This window comes from Grus americana, chromosome 14, assembly GCF_028858705.1.
Source record: "Grus americana isolate bGruAme1 chromosome 14, bGruAme1.mat, whole genome shotgun sequence".
NCBI lineage: Eukaryota > Metazoa > Chordata > Aves > Gruiformes > Gruidae > Grus > Grus americana.
In genome coordinates, this window is record NC_072865.1 from 18,318,726 (window position 1) to 18,340,642 (window position 21,917).

Genomic DNA, 21,917 nt, shown 5'->3' on the forward strand with positions numbered 1-21,917 from the left:
ACAATTTCAGGACAAGCAGGCACAAGCATGCTTATTCTTTTATTTCATCTTGTTCACAGCGTCTTATATGTGTATCTTGAAAATGTGATGTACGTAGAGGTATTTTAAGCTAACAAACACACAAAGAGACTTCATTTGTAGGGAGCGGTGATCCTTGCCCCATGCTATTGAGCCATACTTGCAGGGCCTTTAAGTCCACTCTGCTTCATTTCTACCCCCAATAGACAGTAAGATGCATCTCCACTGAGCTGCACGCGGATTGAACAGTGGTTAACAGCAGCCTATGGTCTACAGACATGAAGTCTTCTCAGCGCTGCAAGGGAGGGGAGTTTTCTGCTATGAGGTAGGATGATAGGGAGCATGCCTAAATCCTGAGATGTACAAAGAAAAGTGTAACACCTGGCGAGAAATGACCCTGCAAACCCGTCTCCCTAAACTGGCAGAAATTTATACACAGAAAAACTGGGAAAAGAAATCAGTTACCTGTTTCATCCTACTTCATAACTCACAGTGTAAGTACACCTTAAGAAACAAAGACAGAATAGTGCTATGAAAAGATGAGCGATGCATCTAATACTTCAGCAGAACCTCCTTCTGGTGTGTCTAAAGGTGCTGTGGCGGCTTGCTCATGTTTGTCTGTGTTCTAAACCTTTTGCACTTTGTTCTTAGAGCTAAACACAGACCATATTATTTTAGGTTGCAAATCACAGACATCCATAAATGCTGGGAAAAAAGCTAAATGTGGAGAGAACATTGTGTTCTTTAGTGGGTCTAGGCACCTCTCATCTTAAATCCAAGAGTTTAAAGTCAATTCCAGCTGTCTTGGATTGCCCCTTGCTTGTAAAGAGCCTGTAAGCAAATTGTCAATTCAGAACCCCTTCACTGTGGTCATTAATGGATGAAATTTGGTGTTAAACCTTGCTCCAGTCAGTAGAGCATTGGCTCAGCTCTAGGGTGCTGGTATCTTGGGTGCTGCTTTGTACCCATGTTTCTCTTTTTCTGACTGTCTTTTTCAACTGATGGGGGGAAAAAAGCTCCTAGCAGTTAATGTCTTCATTTTACACTAATTTAGCCTGTTCCCTTTTCTACAATAGCTGCAATGCGATGCTGTTTCAGTAAAGCCACGCTTTGCAAATTTGGCTCAAGGAGACACTGAGCAAACGGCTTTTCAGAGAGCTTCAACTCAGCTGTCAGAAGGGGCAGTTTGGTTTCTGTGCAAGCAATACTCGCATTCCAAACTGCATTAGAGAAAAGCCGGTGGGTTTGTATGTATTTTTATTATCAGTTCCAGATTAGGAATCTGATGCCGATTTCTTCTTAAAGCCTGTGTTTGCAGGTGAATTTATATTCTAAAACAAAAAAAAGGATTGTGATGTTTTTCTCTCACTAGCTCGCTCTTTTCTTTTTCTTTTTCCCCCTCTGGCTTTACTCCAAGGACCTTTTCTGCTTGTTCATTACATTCTCAAGATGAAGCACCCCATGGTTACAGCAGTGCTGGTAGTACTGGTGCAGGTTTCTCAGAGTTTCCCTGCCTTGTACCACCGAGGTTGGTGGAGGCTGTTACGGGAAGGAGATAGTTGTGGAAAATGTGATTTGGCACTTTGCTCTGAGCCTAAAGACTGTCCAGCTGGGACTGTATTGGACCGTTGTGGCTGCTGTCCTGAATGTGGAAATGTGGAAGGTCAGATCTGCGACTTGGATCAGGGCAATCATTTTTACGGGCAATGTGGGGAGAACCTCGAGTGCAGGCTGGATGCTGATGAAGCAAGGTTTGGGGAAGTCCCCGAGCCCCAGTGTGTATGCAAGTCTCAAGAGAGTATCTGTGGACCCGAAGGTAAAACCTACGAGAACATCTGTCAATTCAACAAGGCTTATGCTACGAAAAGAAATATCAGCATGAAACATAAAGGACCGTGTGAATCAGGTAATGTGTACAGATGCACTTCCAAACTGAAAGATCTGATTCTTGTTTTCAGATGTGTTACTAGACACTCTAGTCTAACTTTATTAAACTAATACTGCATTTTTGTTATCACTATTTTGTTACAATACTACTTTGTGTTAAATGTGTGGTTCAGCAGCTGGTACTTAATCTTGTATGTTATAAGCCTCTATATTAAACTGGTGGATTTAAATCACATGGTGACTAATAAGCCATAGACCTACAGACTAGTTCTGCTCTGAATAAGCAGTGTGTGAGATATTTTCTACAAAAATCATGTGTATAATTGGGATTAGGTAAACAGATAGGATAGTCTGGGAGGACTGGACAAATAATTATTATATGAGGACTGACCTGATATTGAAGTGGTGATAGCAAGGCAGATCTCATTCATATACATATATACACACACACGTATGTGTATGTATGTATATACATGTGTATGCATGCGTGTATCCTCCTGTGTGTATATATGGTAATCGGTGAAGTAGAGGCAATAGAAGAAGATAGGGCTTAATTAACAGGTCTGTTCTTTTCACAAAAAAGTCCACAATAATCCAGTTTTGTAATGAACATAAAATCTAGCTAACCCATGAAACAGAAATCCAAATATTAGATCAAACTGAAATAATTTCTCTAAAGACACTTACGGTACATGAACAGTTCTTTGCAATGACTGTTGGTGGAAGGATTCTTAGCTGGGTTATATGGGGGAATCCTCCTTCCTGCTCATATGCTGTTCTCATTCTTCACATTATTACAAGTCTTTACTCCTGGGCACCTTTCACCTAAGTCACATGAATATAAAATGAAAAGGAAAAAGAGAACAGGCTTTTGTTTTCTGAATGAGAAATATTTTTTTTTTAAGTTATTGAAATATTTTCTCAAATGAAGTAAGTAGAAGAGGTCTCTGGGTCACAAATGGGTCACAGTTCTGGGAATCCAAAATTGCATCTCTGGCAAAGGTCCCTATATGAAAGTAACTCGGGTACATTTTACTCACTCCTTGCTAGCAATCTGTTGCCTCCAATGTAGACTGTATGCTGTACTTTCATACTGAATGAACACTGGATATTGAATACTGAAAAGTGATGAACGGCTAATACCAGACTTTCCTCTTTCTCTAGTTGCAAGAGAAACACCCATTAAAGAACCCCTATTTGCCATTAGGGTATTAAGCTGGGAAATGAGGCTTGTCAGCAAAGAGACATTCAGAAAACTCAATGTGTACCAGCCTACAGTATGACTGAAAGCCTGTTAGCCCTCGGGTAGGTGTTCTTATTTGGGATTAAAATAGCACTAGTTCTTGTGACATAACCCCTTCAGGAAGATTTCAGTTAGAAGTGCCACTCAAGTAGCAACTGATGTTAACTTTGCAGTGGAGGTCGTTGTTTAGGCACACAGGCTTAAAGCAATGGTCCGCTCTAATTAATTAAACAGAACTGGCCACATACAAAAAGCTTTAATTTGGAAGTACCATCACTTTTAATTGCAGGTGGTGTCATCCATCAGGCCTTGCAGTCACTCCTGAGGGGCATAACACCGCTTTATCAAGCAGGAGGAATGAGCTCAGCTGCTCTGCATGCAGGCATCACCCTCAGCACATTCCCATGGCTTCCCAGAAAGGCTGGACCCTCTCTCCAGGAATGCAGAGACATTTCCTAGAATGGCTCAGTTTACTGAATTGCACAGAAGCCTGGGGGAAAGTTCATAGCCGTGTCAGTGCTCTGCAGAGTTCAGTTAAGAAAAATGAGGGTCCTTCTCCTTGGTTCTTGCAGAGGAAAGTGCCCAGCTGGTGTATATGCACCCAGCTGCAGCAGACCACTTGAGCCTGAGGTGGGTGCTGGGCTGGTCGGGGAGGGGGAGCACAAGCGCCCCTCTTCTCAACCTCTCTGAGCAGCAGCTGACCATGCTGGGTTTGTTGATTGTGTTTTAGAGAGCCTGGGCCTTTCAGCAAGCAGCCAGGCACAGAGGTGCTACCACAGGGGCACTATGCTTTGATCCCCTGTAAAAGTCCACCAGTAAGCCCCCTCTTTGCCATGACAGTTATCTGAAGCAGCACAGTGGGTATGTGAAAGTGCACCGTGATTTAGACTGGTTTTTCATCGCTGCAGCTGATCACAAAAGGCAACAGGGAGCCTGGCTCTCAGAGTAACAACCTCTCTGCGGCACTTGCTTTCTGCTGACTCTGATTTGCATGAGAAACAAACACTGAGCACTGTGGGGTTTTGGTACCACGCTATAAATATAACCTTCACTCAACTCAAAGTACTTTGTTTTGTTATTTCTCCTTCAAAGCATCTGCTGTTTCCTATTGATGCCAAATGGATTAATTGTATACAGCAACCAATGAATAAATAAATAACAATAAACTCCTTTCATCAGAACAGTATAGCCTTTTATCTTTCATCTACCACCAGAAAATGGGGAAGAAAAAGGCCTAGCTCCCTAATGAAACACTGAAAAAGCCCTTCTTTTCCTGAAACCTAGTTTTGATCAGTTTATCTAATAATTTACCAAGGTTACTAAGTACATTGATTATAAACAGATTCTCCACACTTAATCCATCACTATTCACATTCAAACCTCTCTTGCTGATGATTTAATAAAGTAACAGAACAATCTAGCAGTGATTATACTTAGCTGTGTCACATAATTTCTTTTAAATGCAAATTTCAGAGTAAAAATACAAATAAACAATCCATGAAATTTTCTGTCATTTTCATCAAATCAGACATAGATTAGCAAAAATATGTATGAGTTTGGGGGGGGCAAATTGTGTTATCTAATTCATTAGTCTGGAGTGATATTGGGTTAATGTTGATTGTGAAAGGTATTTTGACTTTTCCTGGCTTCTCGTTTATGTCTTCTGTAACACATCAGGGTAATTCATGACTGGGACTGTAAAAGGACAGGAGCAACTACTGTGCATTCACCTCCAGACAATGAGCCATCAGAATGCTTTCTATAGCTACCAAGAAAAAGTTATCTATTCCAGGAATCAAAATGACAGGTTATTGTAACAGTAAAGACCTATTTCTAAAGACACAGTTATGCAAAAAGGTATGCACAGATATGCACGGGAGAACTTGGCTGAACACAAAATCCGAAACACTCAGAAATGAAGTCTGTATTTTCTGTTAAAATGCTACATCATTACTTCAACTTTCTTCTGTAAGATACAGCAAAATGGTGTTGTGAGACATGTATTATTTTATTTCTGGAGGCACTTCAAGTTTGAGTAGATAATGCAAGTATTTATTGTGTGTTGAGATTCAGAAAAGGCAGTTTGGTTAGATCAAAACTGTGGTTCTTCCTACTTGCTATGAGTTTGATCTCACACAATGCCAGTCCTGGTGAGCCCTGGTCCAGCAAAGCGACTATGAAAGTACCAGCTGGGTGGGACTCAGACCACATCCAGACATTTCTATCTGAGCTATCATCTGGATTCTCCTGACAGTTAATGGAGGAAGGTGTATTTCCAGTGTAGAATTCGTATTGGTGTATGGTAGACAGTGCTAGACAAATTTCTCATATGTGAATACCTATAATGTAAATTTGTAATTCAGACCCTTCTGTCCTGGAGGCAAAGGATGTGGTTACCTAGTGTAGTAGAAGGCAGAGCCCTCAGCCTCGCACGGCTGAGCCACATCTGTGTGCAGTCACATAAGCAGGACTTGCTTCTTGGCACTACTTCAGTGTTGTCAGTGTCTCCGGAGGACACCTGTGTTAGCACCAGAACAAAAGTACTAACCAGTCAACATCTGCCTATTTTAAAAGTTTTTCATGCTGTCTCTGTATAGAAATAAAGAACTCATGTGAGTCAACATAGACATTTGGTTTCTTTTTTACGCTTTAAGCTTAACTACAGCGGATGTATCATTAAAAGGAGTGTGGCTGGAGTTTTAATATTTCAAAGTATGTTTTAATATCAGACCCTGTGTGATAAGTTCATAGGCAAAAAACTCCTCGTCCAAGATAATCAGTTAATGCTGATTTGAATACAAGATTTTTGAAATAATACACAGGTCCTGAATGTACAGTTCTCATGAAAGAAAAAGCATTTAAGGGTTTAAATATCATAGTTTGAAAATCTTAATTTTGAAGAGTACCAGGATTGTTTAATGAGGCATTAATAAATGGGGAAATTGATACTTTGCTGTATAATTTATTTGCAATTAATTTTAATCAGTATGCATCTGATATTTTCTGCACAGATATAAATCCTGAAAAACTGACAAATATATTAGCAACTTTGCTTGAAAATCTGGAACGGGCTGTAACAATTTCAAATACTGAAACATAAATGGTGTACCTACATACTGATTCAAATATTGCAAATAAAAATATATTATTTACTGTAAGTTTCTATTTCCAAGTATCTGGGATAATTAAATACAAATCTAATGGCCCAGAAAATGCATTCATTTTTAAACACTGGTAGGGAAATAGAAAGAAAACAGACTTTAGCAGGGAAAACATTTCTTGCTGAGGACAAACAGATAAAGAAAAAGGTAGAGATCTCCAAAATAGGAAAGCCGTGATAAGAGTAAATGTTATTTTGCTCTCTGCTTCTAAATATAATCATCTTCTGTTAACATTTTGTATGTTCATTCATGCTTACAGAGGGATATGTATTTAAATCATGTACGAATGCATCAGGTAATAGTTTATTTTTTTAATGTCTTCAAATCCCTGGACTGGCTCCCTCTCGTGGTTAACGTCAGCTTTTTTTTGGGAAAAAGTGGGAGAGCATGATTCAGAGGCAATAAATAACCGATGGAGGGGGATGAGGGTAAGAGAATAATAGGAAACAGGTAAGTGGGAATCTAGTAATTATAATAAACATAACCTTATAAAAATAACTAGATTTCAGTTACGGAGGATTTTCAGAGGATAAATGTGAAAAGTATTAATGCTGTTACTCTGTAACTTGTTGCAATGAGTTCCATGGGCAACACAGGGGGATGAGATTTCAGCAAGTTCAAGGCAATGATGTACTCGGAAAACACATTTTGACAAGCTAGCAATCTCAATATTTTAGCTTTTAAGCTAAGCAAAATGTAACAAATTAAGAACTGTCATGTACAATCAAGTTACTCTGTGATTGTCTTACAGAATTTCTTCTATTTTCCTCTGAAGTTCTAGTAAAGTACTGCCTGCTAGACTGGTGGGCCTTGAGTCTAGTCCGCAATGATAGCTCACAGGACACAAATTAAACTTTTAATTTCAGCTTAAGTTTCATGATTATGTGTAAGGGGAAGGACAGGCAGATCCTTTGAAGTAAGTGTTTTTAAAAAGCCTATTCACCTTTTAATGAGACACAAGGTGTTCTGACATTTAAAAGCTGCTTGGAATCATGTGGCTCTTCATAATGTGTGAGACAGCAAAAGGCAAACTGGTTTTATCATGTAAAATAGGAATTAATGCTATATGCGTTTGTGTTGCCTTTTGCTCACTATCTTCTAAGACACCGTTATGTTGGTTCTTTGCAGCTCCTGTTATTTCTATGCCACCTCAGGATGTCCAGAATTTCACAGGCAATGATGTCATTTTTGGCTGTGAGGTGTCAGCCTATCCTATGCCACACCTTGAATGGAAAAAAAAAGGGAATAAAATGTTTCTGCCAGGAGATGATGCCCACATCTCAGTACAGGTAAAACTTGAGTCTTCCACATCATACCATTTGGGATGAGGTGTAGGGGGATTAATCAGTGAATTCCTCCTACAGGATACAATACAGTTGCAATAAATAGATTTCCAATAGGGGCCCTCTAACTACATAAAGAATTCCGATTTCAGTCAGTACAAGGATCATTATTATGACAGCCCAAGCACAAGAAATAACTGGGAGGGTATCAGCTGTCCTGCTTCAGGGAAAGAAAAGATGGAAGATCTCCTTATGTAGGTATGATTCTGGAAAAAGCGAATGAACATATAAATGGAACCATTTAGGCTACTACCTAAAAGAAGGTGCATTCTGGGAAGGATGGCTGTTGGCAACTATTTTTCTACTCATGATGCAGAAGCACGATTCTGGTAGGTATCTAAAATTCTCCTTTCCAAGATGCTGTTTCTGGATGCTTGCCATTTGGGTTCAGTCCCTGAGGCGTTCAAAGAAAAGCAAAGAAACTTACTTATTTTATGGAGGACACTGTGTTTTAATCTGAGGAGAAAGACTAGAACGGCATTAGTATAGACTTCAAGCAAATCTAGAAACAGCCTGAAAGTTTGAGCTAAAGTTAAATAAATCAAAATGCTTATTCTTTTAAATGGAAATAACATTTTGGGGAGACAAGCTAATGAAGCCAGATGTACAGGCAGACTGCAGTAAGGCTGAAGCCTGCATCCATATGCCTTCTCCAATCGATAAAGAATATGAACGGAGATCATACAGAAAAATGCATGGAAAAATCTAGTTTTCTGGATACACAATCCAAAAATGAGAAGATCCAATGGACATGGGGCATAACCTGAACAAAAAGGTAGACAGATCAAGCTGTCTGAAGTACCAAAGGTACTGAAGTTCTAAGAGTCTAAGTTATTTAGAAATGTTTTCAGAGACAGCATAAACACAAGTGAGATTAGCAGACTTAAAAGCTGCCCAGAAAAAATGGCGTGAGGAGCCACATCCACATGCTGGCCAGCTCAGAGGCTAAACTGAACTCTGTTAACTTACTTCATTAATAGAGTCAGCATGAGAGCATCTCTGTTAACATTAGTTAATGGGTTTGTGTTATTTGTTTGGAAAAGAAAGCTCACCCCGTTAAGAGGCTTTGGCCTGACTACGTTGAAACTGACCGTGATGGAAGTGTGAAATAGTATGTCATGCCAATCCACTAAAACCTGGATGCCAAGTGTCAGTTTGGTCAGGCCCCTCGGCCCTGAACAACTCACCCAGACCTTCACTCCCACCCTGAAGAAATTTATGAGCTTGAGAACAGGTGGCAATGCTTTGAAGCAGCGGAAAGAAGTGGTGCTGGGACAAGAGACAGGAGGAGCGCTGGGAAGCAAAAGCATCAAAAGGACCAGGAACCAGAGCACCATGAAGAGCAGTGAGGTTTAAAGAGCAGAGCAGGGAAAGCATGAACTTGGAGGCACAGAGACAACAGGGTGTTAAAAGATAAGGCAGTGGAATCCAAGAGAATCAAAGCATGATGGCAATAAACAAAAAAGCAAAAGATTCGAACAATGTCTAATCCAGCCACAACTATTTTCGATAATATGATGGTGTCTCCTAGCTGCTTAATTTCACCTATTTCTTTCTCTTCTCAAAGGCAAGAGGTGGGCCTCAGAAGTATGGTGTGACAGGCTGGCTGCAGATTCAAGGCCTCAAAAAATCAGATGAAGGCGTTTACATCTGCCACACCAAAAATAAGTATGGTGCAACATATGCCTCCGCAAGATTGAAAGTCATTGACGGTATTTTTTTTTTTTTATTTGGATGTGAAGAATATAGAAATGCATACAAGCAGGCTGCAAAGGGTGGGTTTGTCAGAATGCAAATGAAGGATGTGAGAAATTACCTAAAGATCTCCATATTTTAACTTTTCCATGTGCTTTTCTTTATCCTCTAACAGGAGATCAGGTCCTAGGTATTTAAAAGTCAGAAGTGCTTATGAATTCTGGGAAAAAAAATACTTTTATGTTAATATTGTAATGTTTTGCTGCAAATTACACCAGCTTCCAGAAAACAGATGTGGATTATAGCCACACAGCTGAGACCTGTGTTATTTCACTATCCTTATCCTACAGAAGTCCTTTGATGTTTGTAGGAGCTCTGCACTCAGAACAACAGCTGCTGTAGCTGAAGGAATCTTTGAACCACAGCAGTTCTGCTTAGCTGTTTATTTTTCAAAAAGTTGGGAAGGAAACAGTTGTTGCTCCTTAATGAGAGTGTTTGGAAAGATCTAAGAAATAGCTTTACTATTGTTTTGCATTGGGCCCAGTCCTGCAGAATAACATCCTTCCTCCAGGGAGAACTGTGTTTCCTGGCAAATGCAGGATAAAGATGCACTGTCTTGTATTTGCCTCCTGGTCTAGGGGAGTTTGTCACTGGTCTAGTTTGTCACTGACCTTGTCTCAGCAAGTGGTTTTCAAAGCTTTATTGGCTCTGGTCATATTGTCAGGTGCATAGGATCTGCAGAGGACTGAACGCATAGTTCACTAGTATTGGGAATTAAATGTATTTTCAACATCTTAAAATGTGAATGATATATAAATTTGCTCATACACCATGAGCTTTGATGGTATGAGGTCAAGTCATCGGATAAAACCCTCCCCTTTTAATAGATGACTTAAAAAGGATTCAGAAACACTGAGCTTGCTGTACAGATCCAAACCATACTTTCCTCTTCATTCCTATCTACAACTAATTTAATCTGGATTCAATTATGTCTTGCAGGCTCATCTCCTGCATTTGCATTTACTGCTGGCAGTAGAAGTGCAAGCTACAGCATTGAATATGGGGAGTATTATGACCATTCTGATGATGAAGATGATGAAGAATATGAATCTGGGGACTATGAAAATTGAAACAACTCTGAATAATAATTTGTATATATTTGTTGTCCAATACCTTTCACACTGTTGTATTTACTAGTAGTCTCTATGCTGTAAACGGCTCCTCTGACAACACACATATTCACTTGTGTATCCACCTTCCTGAAATTCAACTTTGGCTGAAGTATATCATGCTACTTACTAGAAATAAGAACAGTTGTAAATTCATACATTTAGTCTGTTAAATAAAATTCTTAAACCTGCACCTTTCTACTAAGTATACTGAAGGGATCAAATTTTATATTAATTTTTAAAATGTGAATTTTAATTTCTTTCATTCTAATTTGTCTACCAAAAATGTCCATACTTAAACAAAATTTGTACCCTGTATCAATTTCCTTTTTTCTATAATGTACTAAGAAATACCAAGAGATTGTTCACATGGCAACAAGCCTAAGTATGAAGGTTGCAAAAGAGTCTTTAATCTCCTTAGTTCATATTTTCTCATAAGTTTCAGCAAGATTTTCCTTCTCATTTGAAATTTTCCATGGTTAGTCTCATCAAGGGCAAATTATCTGTCTTTTGGGGGGTTGTTTACTTTTAATAGATACATGAAGCAATCACAGTCTAAAGCAAATAAGTGCTATTTTACTAGCAATACTCAAAAAAAACCCCAAAACACCACCCAAACAGGAAAAGATTTCTTGTGCATTCAAACATACGAGCACACCTTTTGACTTCTTTTTGTAACAGTTCTTACACTATTCCCGACAGCGTTGGCTCGTTCCCAATGGTGCAAGATTTGGGATCATTATTTTTACTCTGAACAGCATCATGTTTGGTGCAAATTACTGCAGTTTAAAGGTGGTGACTGTTCTGTAGCTCAGTGCCTACCCCTCAAACACACAGAGAACTGTACAATGGAGCCAGGATTTGTCCTTTGTCTTGGATTGTCCAAGACTTGCTCCTATATGTGACCCACCTATACTATGCCCACCTAAGGTGCATTCAGCATTGCCACACTTCTGAAATGGCAGACAGAGAAGCAGGCATCATTTTCCTTCTGAAAACCACCAAAACACATGCACATTTTTCAAACTGTCCCCACCAATTCTTGATCAGTATGAACCAGACAGCAAATAAAATGCAATTCAAAACCACAAGACTTCAAAGTGTATAGTGATCACTCTGAAAAATTTCTCCAGTTGCTTTTGTTAACTAATTACATGAAGGCTCGGTCTGCATTAATGGGTGATGGAAGATACGAAACTATGAAAATCACTTTTGGGAGGCAGTTACACCTATTGGTTCCCATTGGCTGAGGACAGATGAATAGCAGTACATTACTGAACGACGTTAATGACTAAGAAAGCAAAAGTTTATGCATCTGAATGTACAGCCTCACTATTTGCAGTCGTCCTTATCCAATGCTCAAAAACATGTAGTGATTACTGCACACACTGATGTAACTTTAAATTAATGGTGTTAAGGAAGTTTTAAAGGTAATCTTACTGTACTGTGTAGCTTTTTTAATATATATACAGTGCATCACAAACTCCTCCTTTAATGTTGTGCTGTTTTGTGCTTTTTTTGCCATTAGGCAGATTTTTCCTTTCAATTTGAATTACATTAAGAGATTGGCTATAGACTGTGTTTGCCCTGAGGTATTATTGATCTTTGTCCAGGTAGCAAACAAGCAAAGAATAATTTATTTTGTTTCAGACTTCCTGGAGTATTGTCAACTTGTAAGTAGAAAGCATGCCACTGTGTCATTGAAAAGATTAATTAGTTTTAATTAGGAGTATCAAATAGCTTCATATTTAACTACTGATGTTGTTGTTATGGGCTCTTCCTAGTCTTCTTAGTGATATGTCTAGCATTTTTTTTGCTTATCCACTATATATTAATTCAAACATTAAATTGTCTGGTAGAAATGACTGAAATTTTCTTTTAAGTGGGTATTTCTTATTCAAGATCAATTGTGATCTGCATTGCAAATGAATGAATTAGATTACTAAACCGATCACAGAATTGTGGCAATATATACTGGCATAGACTAGTACGTGTCGCAGAAAATAATCTTGAAATCATTAGCCATGGAAATAAAGTAGAATTCTTCAGGGCCTTTTGCTGTTGCTAATGTAAAATGAAAAACAGAAAGAAAAGAATGTTTGAATGAGAAAATGTTTAGCAGAACCATATCAAATACCAGACTGTGACTGTTTGGCCTGATGGACTATGTCTATTTAAAAAAGCTAACCTTCCCAGAACAAAGGATTCTACATTAAATATATTGCACTTGTTTCTGTTGTGTATTTTTTTATAGATATTTAACAATTTGTTGTAAATTATCAGCCATTCCTTTTAGTAAGAAAACTGCAAAATCCTCATGTCGTGCAAAAGAAGAAGGAACGCTGATAACCTGAACACTTGCTAGTTTTTTTTTTGGGGGGGGGACTGAAATGGCTGGGTTTATTTATATTCTTTAATCAAGTCACTTAAAATTAAATTAAAAAAAAGCATGGGAAAGATTCAGCCCTCTCTAAGCAGCATGGCAAATGGATGGATCTAATTGTGAATGCATTGCCTGTAGCAACAGATCTATTCACATAATCCAAAGTAACAGCAAATTCAGGAAGCTGGTTTAGCAGAAAATGAGACAGACTTGAGCTGGAAACTGTATGTTAATACTGCGGGGAGGTCTCAGCACTGTATTTGGTGAGGCAGACTTAAAACACTTCTTTAATTCAGCTTCCACTGAACACAGCAAGGCATTTGTTGTTGTCTTCCATGGAAGCAAGTCTGTATTTTACAGCACAACTTCCTCCTGTCAGTGCCCATCACACAAGCATCTTCACTGTGTCATTTGGAACATGTAAACATAAAGGAATTGTATAAAATTTCTGAAATAAATTACACTCCTTAATGTGGCTTTGCCCTTTGGGCTAGGACTCTGACACAGTCTGGGGCAGTTTCACAATCTAACAGTCTTACTTGCTGTGTTAAATCTCAGGACTTTTGGCAGGTATTAGTCTAGGAATCCATTAATTCTTTAGCTAGACCAACTTTTTTCCCTTTAAAATAAGCAGGCTATAGTTGACAGAAATCAGATACAGAAATGTGATTGCCTGCATCTGAGAGATTAAATGATTCAACTGATGATTAAAGAAGATACAAATCGTCACATTGCTGCACTGTGCAGCTGAGCATACAGCCTGTGCTCCCCACTCACCTCCTGGTACAAGCTCTGTGCTCTCAACCTCTGTCCGTGCTCATCTGTTGACACGGAAAGGAGACCCAGGCCAGAAGGGAGAGGCTGTTCCTGGCTAAGCTCATGCTTAGCTACCTATGCTATCATAGATTACGCTCAGCTCTTCACCTATTCCACTTTTTCACTCATTAACCTCATTTCTGCATGTGTCTGCATAGCTTAGCGGCACAGCCTAGGCAATGGCCCATCACCTGGAGCAGGATACAGTCATTGCTGAGCTGATGCTTTCCTCACAGGGTCAAGGTCTTTGAAGGATATGCAAGAGCTTCCTTTACCTTTTTTGACCTGTATTGACCAGCCGCTTCCAGCTCTTCAAACAGTTTATACTTGCATTGCATGAGGAAGTCTCCCACAGTTTCCACGTTATAATTTATGGCTGACTTGTCTTACCCCCAAGTCACTGATTCATTCCCTATTCCTCATTCCACATTTTCTTTGGGGCTACCAGGCTTCACATGGGAATTTTTGCAATGTGGATGATGGAGCAGTGGGGAAACATGAATAATTCTACACAAAATGCTCAGACCCTGTTAACCAGATTAAAAATCACCACATACAATTGTGGCGTTCAGAGCAGGGGAGGTCAAGGCAAAAATTCTTCCGTCTTAAAACATCAAACAGCAGTGTGCCCAGCAAAAATTTCAAGCTTTTTGGGAGCAATAATAAATGCTGTCAGTTGGCTACAGCAGCAGTCCTCGCTGCCTCCCCTCTATCACACTTTATTTGTTGTTCCTCAGTCCTTCTTCCTCCCTGTGCCAAACTCCAGAAGTGTCTCATGAAGCCTAAACTAATTCACGTTGCTGCGTTTCACCCTGGGCTCAGTTTGGCTCCATGCTGTACAGTACCACTGGTACCTTTAACAGGACAAGGAATATAGAGATGCTTCTCTTGCTTTGGCCTTTCTTACATTTCTTCATTAGTGACAAAAGCTTGTTGCTCCCTGGTCGCATACGATGCAATGTTGTATGTGCACGTAGTCTGTGACAGGCTGTCACCTACACCATACAACTTCACCCGTTTCTGCCCAAGACAGCAGCTCGCACACCTACGGCGTCACTTTTTAGGAAAAAGACCACTCTCAATCTAGCGACAGGGAACGTACTATCCTTTGGTGCGTGTTATCCTAGCGGATGACTGCCAGTATTGCTTATTTCTGTTCTGAATTTGTTCAGCTTCAGTTTATAGTGGTTAGAATCAATTACACCTTTTCCTCTAAAGTTAAGAAGCTGCAGTAAAACAGGTTTGTTTTTTTTTTCCCTTGCAGATACTTGTAGACATTGTTCCAATCACTTGATGTCCTTAACTTGGATAATCTTTGTATCAACCATCTTCTGTCTCAACTTACATGGCAAGTTTTCCTCACTAACCCTGAATTATTCCTCTACCTCTAGAATGCAGTACTTGAACTTAAGAAGTAAAATGTTAATTTAACTGTTTGCTGTCGCAGACTCTACCTGTTACCTTGTACCAGCGGTTAGCAACAACGGGCTTCATCTCATCCAACTGCAAACTGAGACAACTCTATGCTCTAAATTTAATTTCTTCAGTCCTTTATAGGCACCTGCAGAGGGGGATTCCCTCCTTTCAGGGCTGAGCAATCTGTCCTTTCGGATGCAGCTGTAACCACCTGAGCACTATCTCTTGGGCCTTCTGCATTGAAGCAGCATTCTTGGGGTTTTTTCCACTCAGCAACCTTCTCGCACTTTCCAGAGCAGAATGAAACTCCCAGCTGCTGCCCTGGTATGAAAACCACCTCAGCACCACAGGCTTTGGTTTGGATCTTTTAAGAAGCACAGGCAGGGCAGAATCATGCCAGCTTGGCCCATGTTTGACTATTGATTTATACAAAATTAATGCTACATTGAATTACATCCATGCAACTTGTGAAGTGCTGGCTGTAAAATGGGAAAATTCTTACAATCGCGGATGGACTGTGTGACCTGAAGCTCCCACGTTCACTGAGGAAAGCTTTACTTTTGCTGGTGCCGTCAGGATCCGAGAGTAAATTCTTTGGCAATCCTACCTCGATCTGATTGTGCAAAGCAAAACACAGATTTACAGGTACACTTAACTACTGAAAACCACGGCCTCTTCAGTGAGGAGAGCTTCCTCTGCTTGACCGCCGGCACCGTGAGAGGAAGGCACTCCGGCCCGGGGCCGCTTGCCGCCTCACCGGGGGCCGTGTGGGGACACCACCGACAAAATGGCGCCCCCACGCGAGGCGACCCTTGGCCCCGACCCAGGCGGGGCTGCTGCCGCGCACCGCCCGCGCGAGAGGGCCCCGCCCACCCCGCCACCGCCCGCCCGCGCGCGCCAACGGCCACCCCTACCGCGGCCTCGCCCCGCCCTAACGGCCGCCCCGGCGCGGTCCCGGCCCGCCCCTCACACCCGGTCGGCCCCGGCTCGGCTCGGCTCGGCTCGGCTCGGCTCGGCACTGCCCCCTAGCCCCGGCCGGGCCCGCCGCCCCTCCCCTGGCCCGCTCCCGGCGCTGCTCGGGAAGATGGCGCTGCGCGTCCAGGTCAGTGCACCCGCAGCGGCATGGCAGGCGGAGCGGCGGGGGCCGTTGGGACCTGGCCTGGCTGTTGGGGCGCCACGGGCAGCGCGGGACCGAGGCCGCGATGGGGCTGTCGGGGGGGGTGGCGGGCCGGGAGCTCGGGAGAGCATAGGGAGGGAGGGAGGTGCTGAGGTACGCGGGAGAGCCCTCGGGGTGGTGTGGGGTGAGCGGGGCAGGGGACCGTGGGGTGCGGAGGTTCGAAAGGTGCCCGGGAGCTGCGGGCGGTGTTGAGGCAAGCTCGCAGGCTCCGTCGGAGTGCCGAACCAAGGTCGCGGTCTCGGGTGGGCTGTTGTCAGACGGGAGGGGGGCGTGCACGGGGGAGGCGCGGGGTTGGTGTGGGACTGCAGGGCTGGGACACGGGTGATGCTGGCCCCGCTGTGGAAGTTGGAGCGGTAGTGTCACAGCGTCCGTGGCGTGCGGTGCCCGTGTCCGCTGGGCTGGGTGGTGGTGACGGGCGGCTGGCCTGCGGTGGGTGGTTTTTCATGCTTGGGACTTTCAGTTTGTGGCTACTGCACGCTTGTGTGAGCTAGCCGCACCTGCTCCCCTGTTGCCACCTCTAACTGAAGGCGTTGGTGGGCTCCGTGCTTCTTCCCTCAGAGCCGGGGACAGCCCCTCGCCGTGAACATCACCCACATCAGACACGGAGGAAGGGGCGGGGGGGGGGGCGGGAAAAGGGCCCCAGAAGACACTCGCTGAGGTGTTCGGCGGTCATCCACAGTCCCGGCGGTTTCACTGCATTGGTGGCAGCCGGCTTTGACAGTCTTAGAGAGGCCATTTTAGGCATTTATTTAAATATACTTGGGTGCCAGCCATGCTACATAAAAAGGACCACTAAATATCTTTTGTTATTACCTCATACCCAAATAGCTTTCTTCTTTTTTTTTCTTTTTAAACTGTGGCATTTCAGCAGTTATGCCCATCCTGTTGCTTCTGTATAGAGCTGGTGGAACTTTCTTAATAGAATATTTTCAGTCAGAAAACTCTGATTAAAATCAAAACGGCTGTGGGAATTTGTCAGTGTCAGCAAAACTTTAATCAGGAACCTACCTGGTTTCCTGCCAGTTTGCTTGGCTCCTTGGCTGCCTGCCTGGTGGGTTGCTGTGGAGCCGGGCCCCCAGCATTTCTGGCCCTTGGCTCTTTCACAGCCTGGTAGGAGAGCTGCCAGGGACTTCTGAGAGCTGGAGAGGTGGGACCAGAAGCATCTGGAGAACTTTATTTAGTTTATTTTTTAATATTATGAAAGTGCAACAAGCGGGGGGGGGGGGCGGGAAATCACAGTGTCTAACCTTTTTCATTAGGATGTGAATCGTTTTTTTGGGAAAAGTTACACTTCTTTGTGATGGAAAATGCCACTTTTTGTACAGGTCTGTTTCTACTCCTGACTTGCTTAAAGCAGCCAGCATCTGACTGCTAGATCCTCTTCATTGACACTGTTGTTTTCTTAGGAATCACCTTTCAGCTATTGATAAGGATTTGAGTAAAGGAGGTATCTGAAGGCATCAGTTTCACATGTTTTGTCTCACAGGAAAAAAGGGATTGTGAGAGTCTTCTGTTTGCTTGAAGAAAATATATATGTAATATAGAGAGCTAGTTTTTGTCTTCTTATTGCGTTCTCCAAGTATTTTTTTTCTTAATAAAGTTGAATAATTATTGCTCAGCTGAGTTGCCAGTCTACACAAGATGGTTGTAGTTGCTGATTTCAAGTTGTATTTTCTGTTTCACTATCTGAATCAAGGCAGATCAGCATGTTTCCTTTGTACTACACATAAAATATAACCCAGAGAACATCTAACAAGTTCTTTGGCAGTCTGAGAATTCTGAGTGATTTCTGGCCATACCTCCAGCCTACCAATAAGAAGCTTTGTCGTAACCTTCTCCTGAGACCAAACATGTCCACATAAAGCATTTCAAAGTGCTGAAGGTCATTGGTCTCAATATCCAATAAACCAACTTTTTCTTTGAAGATCATTATCTAGTTTTTGTTCAGGCTTACTTTAAAAATTCCCTCATTGTCCTTCAGATAAAATGCTTCACAGTTTTAACTTGTCAACAAGAAGTTAATTCTGATCCTTAGCCTAAATTTCTAAATTTTGGTGTAACCTTAACGTATTAACAGTGTATTAAAGTGCATAAGTTCTTGAAATCCACTATCAATTTCTTGTGTATAAGTCAGGTTATAAATGATTTGCTATTTTAATGCCAATTAGTATAAAGATGATTTAGACCTTGGTGACTGGGCAGATATCCCAGTTTTATTCTGGACTTTATTAAACTAGTTGCCAAGTTTGTCCAGACTTGAAAGTCTAATTTCAGATCAAATATAGGAGGGTCTTTAGCTTTTGCTGGTTATGACATGATAATTTAGTTCATGCTTCTCAGGTTGTATTGGGATTGTTCCATTATGGAAAGATGCATTGTAATTTATGTCTAAAGACTATCTTTGCTAGATGTCCTTATTCCCATGTTTTATCCCAATTATGTATTTTTTGTGTTGTATTATATTTTCCCTAATGTGTATGCTTGTATTTTATGAGTCTTAATTTTCACTTTAATATGCATGGATCTTGCTTCATTTAAAACTGTGTTACTGGGATTGTAACCTGTTCATTATTTTTCTTCTGCGCTCTCTGAACACGGGGAGGGAGGGGAAACAAAAACAAAGCAGGTCTCTGTTGAGCTCAGTCTTTGAGGTATTTGATCTGTTCATTCCAGAAGCAAATGTGCTATTTCTTAAAATTTCTCCAAAGGAACAAGTGCATGGCTACTTTTTGACTGAAAATCTGACACTCTTAAAATGTCATTATTACTGAAATTCAGAAAGAGCTGATCAAAGCCAGGGAGTCCATATGCATAACAACAACAAAATGGGAAAAAGAACGTGACTATTTTTTTTTTTTTTTATGATAAGAAGTGTGTCTCTAGGAAATTATGTACTTTGATTGACAAAATCAAATGTACTTTGGTTGCCAAAGACACTATTACTGTTTTGGATTTTTAAAAGGCATTTGAGCTATGGTAAAAGTGATGCTAGATTGTGATGAACCAAATCTTTTATTTCAAGTACAAAACATCTTTTTGGAAGGGCTGGTGAATAGGATTTTGACTCAAAACTTTTAAATGAGACTGGTGAAATACTACATATTCTCTTTTACTCTTCTTTCTAGGCCACGCTCAAGTCATGAAATATTTACTGGGTACTTTCTAATGACGTGGCTGGTTCTTGATGAGAGTTCCATAGGCTTTGGGAACCTGATGGATGCTAAAACTTCTGTTTGTGTAACGATTCTGAAATGTGCTCTCCTGTGAGACAGGGACTAGTAGATACAAATCATATCGCTCACATAGGAGAGAGATAGTGTCCCCCCTATGCACTTTCTTTACCAAAGAGAATGTTTTTCAGCTTCTAAGTGGAGAGGAATTTTAGCTCTTCTGTCACTGAATTGTCCCATCTTTCACTGCTATTTGCATCAACAGACGCAGACAATGCTAATTTTTTGCAGGTGTAGTAATTTGATGAGTAATTACAACTTTTAAAATGAAATTTGCTGGGAAGTTTTCCAAGTTGTGTAGCTCAAACTGTTCACTGTTCTCTATCTTTTCATCTCTCTTTGGAAAAGCTATGGACTTCCCATCTGAAGGCTCAGAAAAACAGATGGTTTGAACCATATTTAAAAAATACTTTGGTAGCTGAGCGAATAAGAAATGGCAACTTAATTTTCAGAGTTATTTTTGACTTCTTGCCACAAAAAGTCTCTTATTTTTTGGTAATTTAAATGTGAATCAACTGGAAAGTTTAGCATAGGTAACAGCTTATGTTACTGGTATAGTATCTAGGTTTATCAACACTTAAAGAAATCTTACATAGTTGAAAAGTCTTCATGGAAATTTCAATTATGTTCTTTCCTAACAGAGTCTGGCAGAACTAGAAGTACTATGTAACCACCTATATGAAGGAACTGATCTAGCGCAGCGAATACAAGCTGAGAAGGTACTCTTGGAACTTATTGATAGCCCAGAATGTCTTAGCCAATGCCAACTTCTGTTAGAACAAGGAACGGTAAGCATCTGAAAGATGTATTATCCATAGACATAATTATGCTCATGGAAGCTCCCTTGGGTTTCTCAGTCATGGGACATTACCATGTCAGTACAATAAAGGCAAAATGCTTTTCCCTCTTTTGCACATACTCTGTTTCATAAATGATTGTAGACTTTTTTTTCATTTTCATTTTCAAAGGTGGTCTTTGTAGAAGTGACAATACCTTGTGTTAGAGATGTCAGGGACAAAAAGGGAAAGCATCTTAGCTTTCAGTACTTTCAGAAGGGTTGTAGTCGGGCGTTGTGTCATCTCTAGAGCAGTGTCGAGACATGGTGTGGTATAACCTGGGGTTTGAACATCATCTTGTTCTTGTTTCTAGCTGTTAGTGACAACGAAAACCAAAATTGTATTAAAAAAATCCTTAAACTGCTTATCTGTTGTCTGTTAGTTTAAACTATTCTCTTATCACTCAGGTTAATTTCTGGTATTTAATTTCATCGTTAACTCTAGATAAAGTGGTAGGGGAGTTGACTCTTGATTTGATAGTCCAAGCTAAGTCCAGTGTAATTCTTGCTGTGTTTTTCAAATCGTTCAAAAAGAGAGAGAAAGAAAAAGAGGAAACACATTTGAAAATATATTTAATCGAGGGCTGGACCCATGGTAATCATCTCATGGTTCTAAATTATCAAGTGATTTAAAAACAGATTTCAAAACTAAAGAACTCCGCTGAATAGTGCAATTACTTTTACATTAATGGTTTCCATCAAAAGGGATGATATTTTTAGGTCTCCACTATTTTATTAGTGTTTTGTAATTTATGTTTATAATGAAACAAAGATATCACTAAAATACATATTTTACAAATTTTTGGTACACTTAACAAACATAACCAAAACCTGATAACCAGTCTGGTTTATTGATTATTTATCAGGTTTTGACTTATTGTCCCTGCCTTTAATTAGCCTATTCTTGAGTAATATCTTTTGATGTGTTTTTGTAGACGTCCTATGCTCAGCTTCTAGCAGCAACGTGCCTGTCTAAGCTTGTAAGCAGGGCATCGCCATTACCTGTCGAACAAAGGATTGACATTCGTAAGTAACGTTTGTGGTTAAAATTTCATTATATTAGTTGGATCTGAAACTTCTTGTTAGCACAGTAACCATTCAGTGGCTTGTCTGTTTTTTCTTCAGTTCTCTCCATTTACCAAGCCTGTGATTCATAACGTAGTCATTGTGAGAGAGTGAACATAAAGGTGATTGTGAGCTCTTTCATATTTTCTCTGCAGTTAGCTCACAAATAACACTTCCTAGTTTCAATATTAAAATAAATATGTTAGCTCAGATTACTTCATATTTTTAAAAAAGTACTCATTTTTCAATATAGTGTTTGTATTTATCCTACAAGATGCTGAAGAGATTTAGTTGATGGTTGTAAATGATGAAAGTTGCAGGTATTGCTAGCACACCCACCAGTCACTTGCATGTAGCATTGCTCTTAACATTTGTAAAAGTCATGCCAAGGCAGGTTCTTACTTGCAGGATTAAGATCCTACAAAATTTTCCTTACTTCTTAGGGTCCATGTTGAAGTCATTGCTATATCCTAAAAGAG

The 21,917-nt window shown here is 40.6% G+C and overlaps 2 protein-coding genes across 7 annotated transcripts in view; both read left to right on the plus strand.

Annotated features, from left to right (window-relative positions):
- The first annotated feature begins 254 nt into the window (after window positions 1-254).
- LOC129213008 (kazal-type serine protease inhibitor domain-containing protein 1-like) lies at window positions 255-12,743 on the plus strand. 2 transcript variants are annotated; one of them, XM_054842285.1, is made up of 5 exons: window positions 255-343; window positions 1,468-1,924; window positions 7,438-7,598; window positions 9,220-9,364; window positions 10,347-12,743. In XM_054842285.1, exons 1-5 carry the CDS (start codon window positions 284-286, stop codon window positions 10,475-10,477), a joined length of 954 nt encoding a protein of 317 aa, XP_054698260.1. In that variant the 5' UTR covers window positions 255-283; the 3' UTR covers window positions 10,478-12,743. The 2 variants fall into 2 exon arrangements, with proteins under 2 accessions (XP_054698260.1, XP_054698261.1); XM_054842286.1 differs by lacking the exon at window positions 255-343 and adding an exon at window positions 1,251-1,265.
- A 3,407-nt stretch (window positions 12,744-16,150) lies between these two features.
- RANBP17 (RAN binding protein 17) overlaps window positions 16,151-21,917 on the plus strand; it is a 159,435-nt gene continuing 153,668 nt past the window's right edge. For 3 of the 5 annotated variants that reach the window (XM_054842044.1, XM_054842046.1, XM_054842048.1), the window contains exons 1-3: window positions 16,151-16,233; window positions 20,180-20,326; window positions 21,309-21,399. In XM_054842044.1, the coding sequence (XP_054698019.1) occupies window positions 16,216-16,233; window positions 20,180-20,326; window positions 21,309-21,399 (256 nt within the window). In that variant the 5' untranslated portion in view covers window positions 16,151-16,215. Of the gene's footprint in view, window positions 16,234-20,179; window positions 20,327-21,308; window positions 21,400-21,917 lie in introns of those variants that run through there. The other 2 variants (XM_054842047.1, XM_054842049.1) reach the window with 2 other exon arrangements.